The sequence below is a fragment of the Oncorhynchus gorbuscha genome, linkage group LG11, assembly GCF_021184085.1.
Source record: "Oncorhynchus gorbuscha isolate QuinsamMale2020 ecotype Even-year linkage group LG11, OgorEven_v1.0, whole genome shotgun sequence".
Taxonomy (NCBI): Eukaryota; Metazoa; Chordata; class Actinopteri; order Salmoniformes; family Salmonidae; genus Oncorhynchus; species Oncorhynchus gorbuscha.
The window spans coordinates 1,262,497-1,281,967 of NC_060183.1; the positions used below are offsets into that span (position 1 = coordinate 1,262,497).

General features: G+C 43.1%; 1 protein-coding gene across 1 annotated transcript in view; it reads left to right on the top strand.

The window, feature by feature from the left end:
- The first annotated feature begins 5,882 nt into the window (after positions 1 to 5,882).
- egln1a (egl-9 family hypoxia-inducible factor 1a) overlaps positions 5,883 to 19,471 on the top strand; it is a 46,414-nt gene continuing 32,825 nt past the window's right edge. The window contains exon 1 of the mRNA XM_046368395.1: positions 5,883 to 6,994. Within this exon, the coding sequence (XP_046224351.1) occupies positions 6,245 to 6,994 (750 nt within the window). The 5' untranslated portion in view covers positions 5,883 to 6,244. The remainder of the gene's footprint in view (positions 6,995 to 19,471) is intronic.

Genomic DNA, 19,471 nt, shown 5'->3' on the forward strand with positions numbered 1-19,471 from the left:
TTGCAGTCCGCCACAGGATGTTTTTGTGCTGGTCGAGGGCAGTCAGGTCTGGAGTGAACCAAGGGCTGTATCTGTTCTTAGTTCTGCATTTTTTGAACGGAGCATGCTTATCTAATATGGTGAGGAAGTTACTCTTAAAGAATGACCAGGCATCCTCAACTGACGGGATGAGGTCAATGTCCTTCCAGGATACCCGGGCCAGGTCGATTAGAAAGGCCTGCTCACAGAAGTGTTTTAGGGAGCGTTTGACAGTGATGAGGGGTGGTCGTTTGACTGCGGCACCGTAGCGGATACAGGCAATGAGGCAGTGGTCGCTGAGATCCTGGTTGTAGACAGCGGAGGTGTATTTGGAGGGCCAGTTGGTCAGGATGACGTCTATGAGTGTGCCCTTGCTTACAGAGTTAGGGTTGTATCTGGTGGGTTCCTTGATGATTTGTGTGAGATTGAGGGCATCTAGCTTAGATTGTAGGACTGCCGGGGTGTTAAGCATATCCCAGTTTAGGTCACCTAACAGAACAAACTCAGAAGCTAGATGGGGGGCAATCAATTCACAAATGGTGTCCAGGGCACAGCTGGGAGCTGAGGGGGGTCGGTAGCAGGCGGCAACAGTGAGAGACTTATTTCTGGAGAGACTAATTTTCAGAATTAGTAGTTCGAACTGTTTGGGTATGGACCTGGAAAGTATGACATTACTTTGCAGGCTATCTCTGCAGTAGACTGCGACTCCTCCCCCTTTGGCAGTTCTATCTTGACGGAAGATGTTATAGTTGGGTATGGAAATCTCTGAATTTTTGGTGGCCTTCCTGAGCCAGGATTCAGACACGGCAAGGACATCAGGGTTAGCAGAGTGTGCTAAAGCAGTGAGTAAAACAAACTTAGGGAGGAGGCTTCTAATGTTGACATGCATGAAACCAAGGCTTTTTCGATCACAGAAGTCAACAAATGAGGGTGCCTGGGGACATGCAGGGCCTGGGTTTACCTCCACATCACCCGCGGAACAGAGAAGGAGTAGTATGAGGGTGCGGCTAAGGGCTATTGTTGATAATGGGATATGTAGAAAGGTGAGCCGGTCAAGGATCGATTCAGACAAAGTGGTAAATTGTACGACAAGCGACAGTTTATTCAGAGTAAAGATATCTGGTACAACGTATACGGGCTCATTCATTTGGCTCACAAGGAACCAGCAGAAAGAAGCCCCGATAACAGATTGCAAGCATGTTATGTACAGTACAGAAAGTAGGTTGAGTTTGGAGGTCCCGGTCTTTTGGTTGGCCACAGTTGAGGTGTTGTCTTCTTGGATTGGTCCTGTTGAGCCGTCCGTCGTTCCTCCGGGTCTCGTCGGGCTGTTCTCAGTCACACAATGTTCGGCTAGGAAGGAGATTGTGTGTGTGTGCTTGTTTCTGCAAGTCAAGGCTGTGTCTCTTCCTCCCAATGTGTGGGTGTATGTCTTATCTGTGTGTCCTCGGCAGTTAGTGTGTGTATGTGTGTGTGCTGTGTGTGTGTGGGTGTGGAAGCTATCCTGTATGGGACCTAACATGTTTCACTGTGAAAATACGTTGTCTCAGTTATAGCAATGTAATAGCAGTAAGCTGGTCATTTGCATAAGAAATAGCACTTCCTTACAAATCCCTCTCTTCACATCTCCCCAGAGACGTGACACAACCTAACTAGATCCAGACACAAAAAGAAAACTTTTCCCAGAAGGAAAAGTTTTGTGATTCCCTCTCTTCACATCTCCTAAGAGATGTGATATAGTCCAGATACATTACAGCCTAAACTAGGTAAGTCTATACGGAATGGCCCACAAAGGCCGCAATGCCCCCTCTTCCCATCTCAGAAGAGGCACGACATTCAATGGAGAAGCTTAATCAATAAAAGCTGCTCCTGGCGCATCTGTTGATGTAACTTGCTTATGAAGAACATCCAGGCTCTCATGTTCCACACCGTTATCTCGCACCTGGCTCCTGTTATCTAACAAAAGACCGCTTGTTCTCGCAACACCCTGCTCTGAATGTGCCCCCCTCCCAACTCATTTGAACAGTTAGTCTTCATGCTACTCTGTATTTTTCCATCATGAGAAAGTCCCATGGCCCTGATACTTTTAACAATGTTTCAAATCAACTAGGCTGCATAACACATACATACATCCACACAAGGCAACAGCAGATAATATTCAATCATATATATGGTAATGGCTATAATGTAAAATAAAGGATCCAACAATCCCCCTTTTTCACAAACCCAAGGGTGTGAACAAAAATTCAGCAATGAATCATATAACAGTTACAAAGTTTAAAATACCTTCATGTCCTCCATTCGATCGCACTATGTACTAGATTGGCTACCAGCCACCTAGGAACTTACAACCCTCATGTCCAAAGAGAACAACAGCTCATTCAAAAACAGAACAAAAGAAAATGGTGTGAAATTTAAGTCCCCCTTTTGACACCCGCTAGGGTGTCACTCATTATCCTTTATTTCAGCAGTCCCAACATAGTAATATGTTAATAGCATTTCATGAAAATAATAAAAAGTTTATTATTAATAAAACAGAAAAACAGAAAAGAAAAATCAACCAAGAAAAATAGAAAAAATGGACAAGTGATATATGCTTTTGTTTCCCCCTTTTGTCAAAAACAGGATAAGACTTTATTGTTTATTGACATGTAAGATGTTCCCTCTCACCCCACCCCCCCTAAGTTTTAGATGCACTATTGTTAAGTGACTGTCCCACTGGATGTCATAAGGTGAATGCACCAATTTGTAAGTCGCTCTGGATAAGAGCGTCTGCTAAGTGACTTAAATGTAAATGTAATAAAACTTTGGTCATGGAAAACAGAGTAAAGCATTATTATAAACCATCTGGTCCTCTCAGCTACTCCTATCCTGTACCAGGTGGGCTCCTTGCTACCCAGGGACTCTAAACCTTCACAACAGGGAGAACAAACATACTGGAAAGAAAACCTATCATAAAAATGTATAACAAGGAACTGGTTGACTACAGGTTGACTACAGAGCACCAACATTACAGGTTGACTACAGAGCACCAACATTACAGGTCGACTACAGAGCACCAACATTACAGGTTGACTACAGAGCATTACAGGTTGACTACAGAGCACCAACATTACAGGTCGACTACAGAGCATTACAGGTTGACTACAGAGCATTACAGGTTGACTACAGAGCATTACAGGTTGACTACAGAGCATTACAGGTTGACTACAGAGCACCAACATTACAGGTTGACTACAGAGCATTACAGGTTGACTACAGAGCACCAACATTACAGGTCGACTACAGAGCACCAACATTACAGGTCGACTACAGAGCATTACAGGTTGACTACAGAGCACCAACATTACAGGTCGACTACAGAGCATTACAGGTTGACTACAGAGCACCAACATTACAGGTCGACTACAGAGCATTACAGGTTGACTACAGAGCACCAACATTACAGGTCGACTACAGAGCATTACAGGTTGACTACAGAGCACCAACATTACAGGTCGACTACAGAGCACCAACATTACAGGTTGACTACAGAGCATTACAGGTTGACTACAGAGCACCAACATTACAGGTTGACTACAGAGCATTACAGGTTGACTACAGAGCACCAACATTACAGGTTGACTACAGAGCACCAACATTACAGGTTGACTACAGAACACTAACATAACAGGTTGACTACAGAACACCAACATTACAGGTCGACTACAGAGCATTACAGGTTGACTACAGAGCACCAACATTACAGGTTGACTACAGAGCATTACAGGTTGACTACAGAGCACCAACATTACAGGTTGACTACAGAGCACCAACATTACAGGTTGACTACAGAGCATTACAGGTTGACTACAGAGCACCAACATTACAGGTTGACTACAGAGCATTACAGGTTGACTACAGAGCACCAACATTACAGGTTGACTACAGAGCACCAACATTACAGGTTGACTACAGAGCACCAACATTACAGGTTGACTACAGAGCACCAACATTACAGGTTGACTACAGAGCACCAACATTACAGGTCGACGACAGAGCATTACAGGTTGACTACAGAGCACCAACATTACAGGTTGACTACAGAGCACCAACATTACAGGTTGACTACAGAGCACCAACATTACAGTTTGACTACAGAGCACCAACATTACAGGTTGACTACAGAGCACCAACATTACAGGTTGACTACAGAACACCAACATTACAGGTCGACTACAGAGCATTACAGGTTGACTACAGAGCACCAACATTACAGGTTGACTACAGAGCACCAACATTACAGGTTGACTACAGAACACCAACATTACAGGTCGACTACAGAGCATTACAGGTTGACTACAGAGCACCAACATTACAGGTTGACTACAGAGCACCAACATTACAGGTTGACTACAGAGCACCAACATTACAGGTTGACTACAGAGCACCAACATTACAGGTCGACTACAGAGCACCAACATTACAGGTCGACTACAGAGCACCAACATTACAGGTTGACTACAGAGCACCAACATTACAGGTTGACTACAGAGCACCAACATTACAGGTCGACTACAGAGCACCAACATTACAGGTCGACTACAGAGCACCAACATTACAGGTCGACTACAGAGCACCAACATTACAGGTCGACTACAGAGCACCAACATTACAGGTTGACTACAGAGCATTACAGGTTGACTACAGAGCACCAACATTACAGGTCGACTACAGACATTTACATTTACATTTAAGTCATTTAGCAGACGCTCTTATCCAGAGCGACTTACAAATTGGCAGAGCATTACAGGTTGACTACAGAGCATTACAGGTCGACTACAGAGCACCAACATTACAGGTTGACTACAGAGCACCAACATTACAGGTTGACAACAGAGCACCAACATTACAGGTTGACTACAGAGCACCAACATTACAGGTCGCCTACAGAGCACCAACATTACAGGTTGACTACAGAGCACCAACATTACAGGTTGACTACAGAGCACCAACATTACAGGTTGACTACAGAGCATTACAGATTGACTACAGAGCACCAACATTACAGGTTGACTACAGAGCACCAACATTACAGGTTGACTACAGAGCACCAACATTACAGGTTGACTACAGAGCACCAACATTACAGGTTGACTACAGAGCACCAACATTACAGGTTGACTACAGAGCATTACAGATTGACTACAGAGCACCAACATTACAGGTTGACTACAGAGCACCAACATTACAGGTTGACTACAGAGCACCAACATTACAGGTTGACTACAGAGCATTACAGGTTGACTACAGAGCACCAACATTACAGGTCGACTACAGAGCACCAACATTACAGGTCGACTACAGAGCATTACAGGTTGACTACAGAGCACCAACATTACAATTCGAATATATATTTTTTAAATGAAAAACAAATCAATACAGAACACAAGTATATATAGATTATAAACAACAAGGGAGGACCAGCAGGCAGGTTTCGTTGTTGACATCGTGGGTGCGTTCAGTTCGCTTGAACGTTTGCTACGTTGTGCAACTGTTTGTATTGAACGACGTTTCTCCAAAACGTTCTTGTACGTTCTTGAACATACTTTGAGGTAGGTTTGCTGCCATTTGGTGGGTGTGGCGAGGCGTGACTTGAAGCAAGGAGTAACGTATTTAAAGGGAAGTGGCGATGTCGACTGGGTTCCCCGACCCTTTTTTCAACTGGTCGTTCAGTACAGCACCGTTTCAGAACGTAAAAACATACGAAACGCAGCCCAGAGGCGTAATCGTTATCATTCCGATTTGTAACTAAAACTAGAGTTTCTATTGGACAGATGCAGGTATATCCCGCCCCGTTTTGTTCGCTTCCGTTTAAGAAACGTCACAGAATCTGCGTAATGAATACGCTCGGAGAGCGATAAGACGTCGTAACACTGACGGCGTTATGCGACACCGTCTGATCGATGGCTCCGTGCTACAAAACCTCCCGAACACTGGGATTATCCCAACGTTGGGCTCGAACGCACCGAAACTCTTATTTCCCTGTAAAATAAAGTAAACAACGGAATACGTGTGATGAAATTATCAGGAGCTGGTTTTCCGTTTCACTCGGTGTGGCGTGGCAGGCTGGGCTCGATCTGTGTGTGGATCACTTCCAAACGAAATCAGTACCGGGACGCGTGTATAAATGATTGGATTTAAAGACCGTAACACACTAGTCAGCTAACGTTACTTCCGACTGCGAAACATGGAGACTAAACTTAAGACTGCAGCTCAGGCTGCTCAGGACATGGAGCGAGAAAGACAGTATTGTGAACTTTGTGGGAAAATGGAGAATCTCCTAAAGTGCGGCCGGTGTCGAAACTCGTTTTACTGCAGCAAGGAGCACCAGAAGCAGCACTGGAAAATGCACAAGGTGAATTGTAAAGAATCCGAGGTAAAACCACAGGTTTCAAAACAGAAGTCTGCTGAACCTCAGGCACCGTCCGGTGGGATAGAGGGACAGACACTACCGTCACCACAACTAAAGACACGCGTCCAACCGGACAACACCGCATCTCCGAGCGGAGAGACAAGAATGAAAGGTTTTATAACTAACGCAGAGTGCGCCTCGGTCGGGAAACCAGGCGGGTCCAGCACCAAACCCAACGGACAGACCACCACCCGGTCCACGCCTCAGAATCTCGCCATTGAGTACATCGTCCCGTGTATGATAAAACACGGGATATGTGTTGTTGACAACTTCCTCGGCGGTGAAACGGGGCTGGCCATCTTGGAAGACGTCAAATTGTTGCATAAAACCGGGAAGTTTACCGACGGTCAGTTGGTCAGTCAGAAAACGGACTCCACTAAAGACATTAGGGGAGATAAGATCACATGGATCGAGGGCCGAGAGACCGGATGTGAGAAGATCTGCTTCCTCATGAGCCGGATGGATGATCTGGTCAGACATTGTAATGGTCAGCTGGGAAACTTTACAATAAATGGAAGGACTAAAGTAAGTAGCCAGGTTAAGTTAAAGCTGCCATATGAAACGTTTTGTCCAACCCGATCAAATTCACATAGACTTGTAAGTTATAGATCTGTCATTCTCATTGAAAGCATTGCTGTAGCTCTGTGTGTGTCATTTCTATGCACACCATTACGTGTAGTTTTTGTGTCTTCTACTTTCGGTTTTGTACCCCACCGACAAAAACAGCTGAAAATATGTTTTTGCATATGTTCAATTCATTTCACAGTGGTTTTGTTTAGATGGTACAATGATTGTCTTCACTATACTTGCTGGTTTTGTCACACAAACTGAAATTAGTCGAACTATTAGAATTTTAACAACCAGGAAATGGCAGAGTGATTTCAAACCTGGGTATTTAATCTTGGCCCATATGTCATGCAATAGTTGAGTCTGTTTCCCAAATGTCACTCTGGCCCTTTACATTATAATGTTATCTTTAGCAGACACTCTTATCCATTACCAATTAGGGTTAGGTACCTTGGTGATATGCACAAAGGCAGACTTTTCACCTCGTCCATTAAGGGATTCGAACCAGCAACTGGCCCAACGCTCTTCCCTGCTATGCCCCCTGCCGCTGTAGAGCCCTATAGACCCTGGTCTAATCCACTATATAGACCCTGGTCTAATCCACTATATAGACCCTGGTCTAATCCACTATATAGACCCTGGTCTAATCCACTATATAGACCCTGGTCAAATCCACTATATAGACCCTGGTCTAATCCACTATATAGACCCTGGTCAAATCCACTATATAGACCCTGGTCTAATCCACTATATAGACCCTGGTCTAATCCACTATATAGACCCTGGTCAAATCCACTATATAGACCCTGGTCAAATCCACTATATAGACCCTGGTCAAATCCACGATATAGACCCTGGTCAAATCCACGATATAGACCCTGGTCAAATCCACTATATAGACCCTGGTCAAATCCACTATATAGACCCTGGTCTAATCCACTATATAGACCCTGGTCAAATGTAATCCACTATATAGACCCTGGTCAAATGTAATCCACTATATAGACCCTGGTCAAATCCACTATATAGACCCTGGTCAAATCCACTATATAGACCCTGGTCAAATCCACTATATAGACCCTGGTCTAATCCACTATATAGACCCTGGTCTAATCCACTATATAGACCCTGGTCTAATCCACTATATAGACCCTGGTCTAATCCACTATATAGACCCTGGTCTAATCCACTATATAGACCCTGGTCTAATCCACTATATAGACCCTGGTCTAATCCACTATATAGACCCTGGTCTAATCCACTATATAGACCCTGGTCTAATCCACTATATAGACCCTGGTCTAATCCACTATATAGACCCTGGTCAAATCCACTATATAGACCCTGGTCTAATCCACTATATAGACCCTGGTCAAATCCACTATATAGACCCTGGTCAAATCCACTATATAGACCCTGGTCTAATCCACTATATAGACCCTGGTCTAATCCACTATATAGACCCTGGTCAAATCCACGATATAGACCCTGGTCTAATCCACTATATAGACCCTGGTCAAATCCACGATATAGACCCTGGTCAAATCCACGATATAGACCCTGGTCTAATCCACTATATAGACCCTGGTCTAATGTAATCCACTATATGGGGTGGCGTTTGGTATGCACACACTGTGTGGTTACAATAGCATGACTGTTTGGTATGCACACAAGGTGTGGTTACAATAGCATGACCGTTTAATATGCACACAAGGTGTGGTTACAATTAATCAGTGAATATGACCTGGTCTATTAAACCCCTCAGTGAATATGACCTGGTCTATTAAACCCCTCAGTGAATATGACCTGGTCTATTAAACCCCTCAGTGAATATGACCTGGTCTATTAAACCCCTCAGTGGATATGACCTGGTCTATTAAACCCCTCAGTGGATATGAATATGACCTGGTCTATTAAACCCCTCAGTGGATATGACCTGGTCTATTAAACCCCTCAGTGGATATGACCTGGTCTATTAAACCCCTCAGTGAATATGAATATGACCTGGTCTATTAAACCACTCAGTGAATATGACCTGGTCTATTAAACCACTCAGTGGATATGACCTGGTCTATTAAACCCCTCAGTGAATATGACCTGGTCTATTAAACCCCTCAGTGGATATGACCTGGTCTATTAAACCCCTCAGTGAATATGACCTGGTCTATTAAACCCCTCAGTGGATATGAATATGACCTGGTCTATTAAACCACTCAGTGAATATGACCAGGTCTATTAAACCCCTCAGTGGATATGACCAGGTCTATTAAACCCCTCAGTGGATATGACCTGGTCTATTAAACCCCTCAGTGAATATGACCAGGTCTATTAAACCCCTCAGTGAATATGAATATGACCTGGTCTATTAAACCCCTCAGTGGATATGACCTGGTCTATTAAACCCCTCAGTGGATATGACCTGGTCTATTAAACCCCTCAGTGGATATGACCTGGTCTATTAAACCCCTCAGTGGATATGACCTGGTCTATTAAACCCCTCAGTGAATATGACCTGGTCTATTAAACCCCTCAGTGAATATGACCTGGTCTATTAAACCCCTCAGTGGATATGACCTGGTCTATTAAACCCCTCAGTGAATATGACCTGGTCTATTAAACCCCTCAGTGAATATGACCAGGTCTATTAAACCCCTCAGTGGATATGACCTGGTCTATTAAACCCCTCAGTGGATATGAATATGACCTGGTCTATTAAACCCCTCAGTGGATATGACCTGGTCTATTAAACCCCTCAGTGAATATGACCTGGTCTATTAAACCCCTCAGTGAATATGACCTGGTCTATTAAACCCCTCAGTGGATATGACCTGGTCTATTAAACCCCTCAGTGAATATGACCTGGTCTATTAAACCCCTCAGTGAATATGACCAGGTCTATTAAACCCCTCAGTGGATATGACCTGGTCTATTAAACCCCTCAGTGAATATGACCTGGTCTATTAAACCCCTCAGTGAATATGACCTGGTCTATTAAACCCCTCAGTGAATATGACCAGGTCTATTAAACCCCTCAGTGGATATGACCTGGTCTATTAAACCCCTCAGTGAATATGACCTGGTCTATTAAACCACTCAGTGAATATGACCTGGTCTATTAAACCACTCAGTGAATATGACCTGGTCTATTAAACCACTCAGTGAATATGACCTGGTCTATTAAACCACTCAGTGGATATGAATATGACCTGGTCTATTAAACCCCTCAGTGGATATGACCTGGTCTATTAAACCCCTCAGTGGATATGACCTGGTCTATTAAACCCCTCAGTGAATATGACCTGGTCTATTAAACCCCTCAGTGGATATGACCTGGTCTATTAAACCACTCAGTGAATATGACCTGGTCTATTAAACCCCTCAGTGGATATGACCTGGTCTATTAAACCCCTCAGTGGATATGACCTGGTCTATTAAACCCCTCAGTGGATATGACCTGGTCTATTAAACCCCTCAGTGAATATGACCTGGTCTATTAAACCCCTCAGTGGATATGACCTGGTCTATTAAACCCCTCAGTGAATATGACCTGGTCTATTAAACCCCTCAGTGAATATGACCTGGTCTATTAAACCCCTCAGTGGATATGACCTGGTCTATTAAACCCCTCAGTGAATATGACCTGGTCTATTAAACCCCTCAGTGAATATGACCTGGTCTATTAAACCCCTCAGTGAATATGACCTGGTCTATTAAACCCCTCAGTGAATATGACCTGGTCTATTAAACCCCTCAGTGAATATGACCTGGTCTATTAAACCCCTCAGTGAATATGACCTGGTCTATTAAACCCCTCAGTGAATATGACCTGGTCTATTAAACCCCTCAGTGAATATGACCTGGTCTATTAAACCCCTCAGTGAATATGACCTGGTCTATTAAACCCCTCAGTGGATATGACCTGGTCTATTAAACCCCTCAGTGAATATGACCTGGTCTATTAAACCCCTCAGTGGATATGACCTGGTCTATTAAACCCCTCAGTGAATATGACCTGGTCTATTAAACCCCTCAGTGAATATGACCTGGTCTATTAAACCCCTCAGTGGATATGACCTGGTCTATTAAACCACTCGGTGGATATGACCTGGTCTATTAAACCCCTCAGTGGATATGACCTGGTCTATTAAACCCCTCAGTGAATATGACCTGGTCTATTAAACCCCTCAGTGAATATGACCTGGTCTATTAAACCCCTCAGTGGATATGACCTGGTCTATTAAACCCCTCAGTGGATATGACCTGGTCTATTAAACCCCTCAGTGAATATGACCTGGTCTATTAAACCCCTCAGTGGATATGACCTGGTCTATTAAACCCCTCAGTGGATATGACCTGGTCTATTAAACCCCTCAGTGGATATGAATATGACCTGGTCTATTAAACCCCTCAGTGAATATGACCTGGTCTATTAAACCCCTCAGTGAATATGACCTGGTCTATTAAACCCCTCAGTGAATATGACCTGGTCTATTAAACCCCTCAGTGGATATGACCTGGTCTATTAAACCCCTCAGTGAATATGACCTGGTCTATTAAACCCCTCAGTGAATATGACCTGGTCTATTAAACCCCTCAGTGGATATGACCTGGTCTATTAAACCCTATTAAACCCTCAGTGGATATGACCTGGTCTATTAAACCCCTCAGTGGATATGACCTGGTCTATTAAACCCCTCAGTGAATATGACCTGGTCTATTAAACCCCTCAGTGAATATGACCTGGTCTATTAAACCCCTCAGTGGATATGACCTGGTCTATTAAACCCTCAGTGGATATGACCTGGTCTATTAAACCCCTCAGTGGATATGAATATGACCTGGTCTATTAAACCCCTCAGTGGATATGACCTGGTCTATTAAACCCCTCAGTGAATATGACCTGGTCTATTAAACCCCTCAGTGGATATGACCTGGTCTATTAAACCACTCAGTGAATATGACCTGGTCTATTAAACCACTCAGTGGATATGACCTGGTCTATTAAACCCCTCAGTGAATATGACCTGGTCTATTAAACCCCTCAGTGAATATGACCTGGTCTATTAAACCCTCAGTGAATATGACCTGGTCTATTAAACCCCTCAGTGAATATGACCTGGTCTATTAAACCCCTCAGTGGATATGACCTGGTCTATTAAACCCCTCAGTGAATATGACCTGGTCTATTAAACCCCTCAGTGAATATGACCTGGTCTATTAAACCACTCAGTGGATATGAATATGACCTGGTCTATTAAACCCCTCAGTGGATATGACCTGGTCTATTAAACCCCTCAGTGAATATGACCTGGTCTATTAAACCCCTCAGTGAATATGACCTGGTCTATTAAACCCCTCAGTGGATATGACCTGGTCTATTAAACCCCTCAGTGAATATGACCTGGTCTATTAAACCCCTCAGTGAATATGACCTGGTCTATTAAACCCCCTCAGTGAATATGACCTGGTCTATTAAACCCCTCAGTGAATATGACCTGGTCTATTAAACCCCTCAGTGGATATGACCTGAATATGACCTGGTCTATTAAACCCCTCAGTGAATATGACCTGGTCTATTAAACCCCTCAGTGAATATGACCTGGTCTATTAAACCCCTCAGTGAATATGACCTGGTCTATTAAACCCCTCAGTGGAAAAACCCCTCAGTGGATATGACCTGGTCTATTAAACCCCTCAGTGAATATGACCTGGTCTATTAAACCCCTCAGTGAATATGACCTGGTCTATTAAACCCCTCAGTGAATATGACCTGGTCTATTAAACCCCTCAGTGAATATGACCTGGTCTATTAAACCCCTCAGTGGATATGAATATGACCTGGTCTATTAAACCCCTCAGTGGATATGACCTGGTCTATTAAACCCCTCAGTGAATATGACCTGGTCTATTAAACCCCTCAGTGAATATGACCTGGTCTATTAAACCCTCAGTGGATATGACCTGGTCTATTAAACCCCTCAGTGGATATGAATATGACCTGGTCTATTAAACCCCTCAGTGGATATGACCTGGTCTATTAAACCACTCAGTGGATATGAATATGACCTGGTCTATTAAACCCCTCAGTGGATATGACCTGGTCTATTAAACCCCTCAGTGGATATGACCTGGTCTATTAAACCCCTCAGTGGATATGACCTGGTCTATTAAACCCCTCAGTGGATATGACCTGGTCTATTAAACCCCTCAGTGGATATGAATATGACCTGGTCTATTAAACCCCTCAGTGAATATGACCTGGTCTATTAAACCCCTCAGTGGATATGAATATGACCTGGTCTATTAAACCCCCCTCAGTGAATATGACCTGGTCTATTAAACCCCTCAGTGGATATGACCTGGTCTATTAAACCCCTCAGTGAATATGACCTGGTCTATTAAACCCCTCAGTGAATATGACCTGGTCTATTAAACCCCTCAGTGGATATGACCTGGTCTATTAAACCCCTCAGTGAATATGACCTGGTCTATTAAACCCCTCAGTGGATATGAATATGACCTGGTCTATTAAACCACTCAGTGAATATGACCTGGTCTATTAAACCCCTCAGTGAATATGACCTGGTCTATTAAACCCCTCAGTGGATATGAATATGACCTGGTCTATTAAACCACCCAGTGAATATGACCTGGTCTATTAAACCACTCAGTGGATATGACCTGGTCTATTAAACCACCCAGTGAATATGACCTGGTCTATTAAACCCCTCAGTGAATATGACCTGGTCTATTAAACCCCTCAGTGAATATGACCTGGTCTATTAAACCACTCAGTGAATATGACCTGGTCTATTAAACCACTCAGTGGATATGACCTGGTCTATTAAACCACTCAGTGAATATGACCTGGTCTATTAAACCCCTCAGTGAATATGACCTGGTCTATTAAACCCCTCAGTGGATATGACCTGGTCTATTAAACCACTCAGTGAATATGACCTGGTCTATTAAACCCCTCAGTGAATATGACCTGGTCTATTAAACCCCTCAGTGGATATGAATATGACCTGGTCTATTAAACCCCTCAGTGAATATGACCTGGTCTATTAAACCCCTCAGTGAATATGACCTGGTCTATTAAACCCCTCAGTGGATATGACCTGGTCTATTAAACCCCTCAGTGAATATGACCTGGTCTATTAAACCCCTCAGTGAATATGACCTGGTCTATTAAACCCCTCAGTGGATATGACCTGGTCTATTAAACCCCTCAGTGGATATGACCTGGTCTATTAAACCCCTCAGTGGATATGACCTGGTCTATTAAACCCCTCAGTGAATATGACCTGGTCTATTAAACCCCTCAGTGAATATGACCTGGTCTATTAAACCCCTCAGTGGATATGACCTGGTCTATTAAACCCCTCAGTGGATATGACCTGGTCTATTAAACCCCTCAGTGGATATGAATATGACCTGGTCTATTAAACCCCTCAGTGGATATGACCTGGTCTATTAAACCCCTCAGTGAATATGACCTGGTCTATTAAACCCCTCAGTGGATATGACCTGGTCTATTAAACCACTCAGTGAATATGACCTGGTCTATTAAACCACTCAGTGGATATGACCTGGTCTATTAAACCCCTCAGTGAATATGACCTGGTCTATTAAACCCCTCAGTGGATATGAATATGACCTGGTCTATTAAACCCCTCAGTGAATATGACCTGGTCTATTAAACCCCTCAGTGAATATGACCTGGTCTATTAAACCCCTCAGTGGATATGACCTGGTCTATTAAACCACTCAGTGAATATGACCTGGTCTATTAAACCCCTCAGTGAATATGACCTGGTCTATTAAACCACTCAGTGGATATGAATATGACCTGGTCTATTAAACCCCTCAGTGGATATGACCTGGTCTATTAAACCCCTCAGTGGATATGACCTGGTCTATTAAACCACTCAGTGAATATGACCTGGTCTATTAAACCCCTCAGTGGATATGACCTGGTCTATTAAACCCCTCAGTGAATATGACCTGGTCTATTAAACCCCTCAGTGAATATGACCTGGTCTATTAAACCCCTCAGTGGATATGACCTGGTCTATTAAACCCCTCAGTGAATATGAATATGACCTGGTCTATTAAACCCCTCAGTGAATATGACCTGGTCTATTAAACCCCTCAGTCGATATGACCTGGTCTATTAAACCCCTCAGTGAATATGACCTGGTCTATTAAACCCCTCAGTGAATATGACCTGGTCTATTAAACCCCTCAGTGGATATGACCTGGTCTATTAAACCCCTATTAAACCCCTCAGTGAATATGAATATGACCTGGTCTATTAAACCCCTCAGTGGATATGACCTGGTCTATTAAACCCCTCAGTGAATATGACCTGGTCTATTAAACCCCTCAGTGAATATGACCTGGTCTATTAAACCCCTCAGTGAATATGACCTGGTCTATTAAACCACTCAGTGAATATGACCTGGTCTATTAAACCCCTCAGTGAATATGACCTGGTCTATTAAACCCCTCAGTGGATATGAATATGACCTGGTCTATTAAACCCCTCAGTGAATATGACCTGGTCTATTAAACCCCTCAGTGAATATGACCTGGTCTATTAAACCCCTCAGTGGATATGACCTGGTCTATTAAACCACTCAGTGAATATGACCTGGTCTATTAAACCCCTCAGTGAATATGACCTGGTCTATTAAACCCCTCAGTGGATATGAATATGACCTGGTCTATTAAACCCCTCAGTGAATATGACCTGGTCTATTAAACCCCTCAGTGAATATGACCTGGTCTATTAAACCCCTCAGTGAATATGACCTCAGTGAATATGACCTGGTCTATTAAACCCCTCAGTGAATATGACCTGGTCTATTAAACCCCTCAGTGGATATGACCTGGTCTATTAAACCACTCAGTGAATATGACCTGGTCTATTAAACCCCTCAGTGAATATGACCTGGTCTATTAAACCCCTCAGTGGATATGAATATGACCTGGTCTATTAAACCCCTCAGTGAATATGACCTGGTCTATTAAACCCCTCAGTGGATATGAATATGACCTGGTCTATTAAACCCTCAGTGAATATGACCTGGTCTATTAAACCCCTCAGTGGATATGACCTGGTCTATTAAACCCCTCAGTGGATATGACCTGGTCTATTAAACCCCTCAGTGAATATGACCTGGTCTATTAAACCCCTCAGTGAATATGACCTGGTCTATTAAACCCCTCAGTGAATATGACCTGGTCTATTAAACCCCTCAGTGGATATGACCTGGTCTATTAAACCCCTCAGTGAATATGACCTGGTCTATTGAATATGACCTGGTCTACCCTCAGTGAATATGACCTGGTCTATTAAACCACTCAGTGAATATGACCTGGTCTATTAAACCCCTCAGTGAATATGACCTGGTCTATTAAACCCCTCAGTGGATATGAATATGACCTGGTCTATTAAACCCCTCAGTGAATATGACCTGGTCTATTAAACCCCTCAGTGGTCTAATATGACCTGGTCTATAAACCCCTCAGTGACCTGGTCTATTAAACCCCTCAGTGAATATGACCTGGTCTATTAAACCCCTCAGTGGATATGACCTGGTCTATTAAACCACTCAGTGAATATGACCTGGTCTATTAAACCCCTCAGTGAATATGACCTGGTCTATTAAACCCCTCAGTGGATATGAATATGACCTGGTCTATTAAACCCCTCAGTGAATATGACCTGGTCTATTAAACCCCTCAGTGGATATGAATATGACCTGGTCTATTAAACCCCTCAGTGAATATGACCTGGTCTATTAAACCCCTCAGTGAATATGACCTGGTCTATTAAACCCCTCAGTGAATATGACCTGGTCTATTAAACCCCTCAGTGGATATGACCTGGTCTATTAAACCCCTCAGTGAATATGACCTGGTCTATTAAACCCCTCAGTGGATATGAATATGACCTGGTCTATTAAACCACTCAGTGAATATGACCTGGTCTATTAAACCCCTCAGTGAATATGACCTGGTCTATTAAACCCCTCAGTGGATATGAATATGACCTGGTCTATTAAACCACTCAGTGGATATGAATATGACCTGGTCTATTAAACCACCCAGTGAATATGACCTGGTCTATTAAACCACTCAGTGGATATGACCTGGTCTATTAAACCACCCAGTGAATATGACCTGGTCTATTAAACCCCTCAGTGAATATGACCTGGTCTATTAAACCCCTCAGTGAATATGAATATGACCTGGTCTATTAAACCCCTCAGTGAATATGACCTGGTCTATTAAACCCCTCAGTGGATATGACCTGGTCTATTAAACCACTCAGTGGATATGACCTGGTCTATTAAACCCCTCAGTGAATATGACCTGGTCTATTAAACCCCTCAGTGAATATGACCTGGTCTATTAAACCACTCAGTGAATATGACCTGGTCTATTAAACCACTCAGTGGATATGACCTGGTCTATTAAACCACTCAGTGAATATGACCTGGTCTATTAAACCCCTCAGTGGATATGACCTGGTCTATTAAACCACTCAGTGAATATGACCTGGTCTATTAAACCCCTCAGTGAATATGACCTGGTCTATTAAACCCTCAGTGGATATGAATATGACCTGGTCTATTAAACCCCTCAGTGAATATGACCTGGTCTATTAAACCCCTCAGTGAATATGACCTGGTCTATTAAACCCCTCAGTGAATATGACCTGGTCTGTGAATATGACCTGGTCTATTAAACCCCTCAGTGAATATGACCTGGTCTATTAAACCCCTCAGTGGATATGACCTGGTCTATTAATATGAATAGTGACCTGGTCTATATGACCTGGTCTATTAAACCCCTCAGTGAATATGACCTGGTCTATTAAACCCCTCAGTGGATATGACCTGGTCTATTAAACCACTCAGTGAATATGACCTGGTCTATTAAACCCCTCAGTGAATATGACCTGGTCTATTAAACCCCTCAGTGGATATGAATATGACCTGGTCTATTAAACCCCTCAGTGAATATGACCTGGTCTATTAAACCCCTCAGTGAATATGACCTGGTCTATTAAACCCCTCAGTGAATATGACCTGGTCTATTAAACCCCTCAGTGAATATGACCTGGTCTATTAAACCCCTCAGTGGATATGACCTGGTCTATTAAACCACTCAGTGAATATGACCTGGTCTATTAAACCCCTCAGTGAATATGACCTGGTCTATTAAACCCCTCAGTGGATATGAATATGACCTGGTCTATTAAACCCCTCAGTGAATATGACCTGGTCTATTAAACCCCTCAGTGGATATGAATATGACCTGGTCTATTAAACCCCTCAGTGAATATGACCTGGTCTATTAAACCCCTCAGTGGATATGACCTGGTCTATTAAACCCCTCAGTGAATATGACCTGGTCTATTAAACCCCTCAGTGAATATGACCTGGTCTATTAAACCCCTCAGTGAATATGACCTGGTCTATTAAACCCCTCAGTGGATATGACCTGGTCTATTAAACCCCTCAGTGAATATGACCTGGTCTATTAAACCACTCAGTGAATATGACCTGGTCTATTAAACCACTCAGTGAATATGACCTGGTCTATTAAACCACTCAGTGAATATGACCTGGTCTATTAAACCACTCAGTGGATATGAATATGACCTGGTCTATTAAACCCCTCAGTGGATATGACCTGGTCTATTAAACCCCTCAGTGGATATGACCTGGTCTATTAAACCCCTCAGTGAATATGACCTGGTCTATTAAACCCCTCAGTGGATATGACCTGGTCTATTAAACCACTCAGTGAATATGACCTGGTCTATTAAACCACTCAGTGAATATGACCTGGTCTATTAAACCCCTCAGTGGATATGACCTGGTCTATTAAACCCCTCAGTGGATATGACCTGGTCTATTAAACCCCTCAGTGGATATGACCTGGTCTATTAAACCCCTCAGTGAATATGACCTGGTCTATTAAACCCCTCAGTGGATATGACCTGGTCTATTAAACCCCTCAGTGAATATGACCTGGTCTATTAAACCCCTCAGTGAATATGACCTGGTCTATTAAACCCCTCAGTGGATATGACCTGGTCTATTAAACCCCTCAGTGAATATGACCTGGTCTATTAAACCCCTCAGTGAATATGACCTGGTCTATTAAACCCCTCAGTGAATATGACCTGGTCTATTAAACCCCTCAGTGAATATGACCTGGTCTATTAAACCCCTCAGTGAATATGACCTGGTCTATTAAACCCCTCAGTGAATATGACCTGGTCTATTAAACCCCTCAGTGAATATGACCTGGTCTATTAAACCCCTCAGTGAATATGACCTGGTCTATTAAACCCCTCAGTGAATATGACCTGGTCTATTAAACCCCTCAGTGGATATGACCTGGTCTATTAAA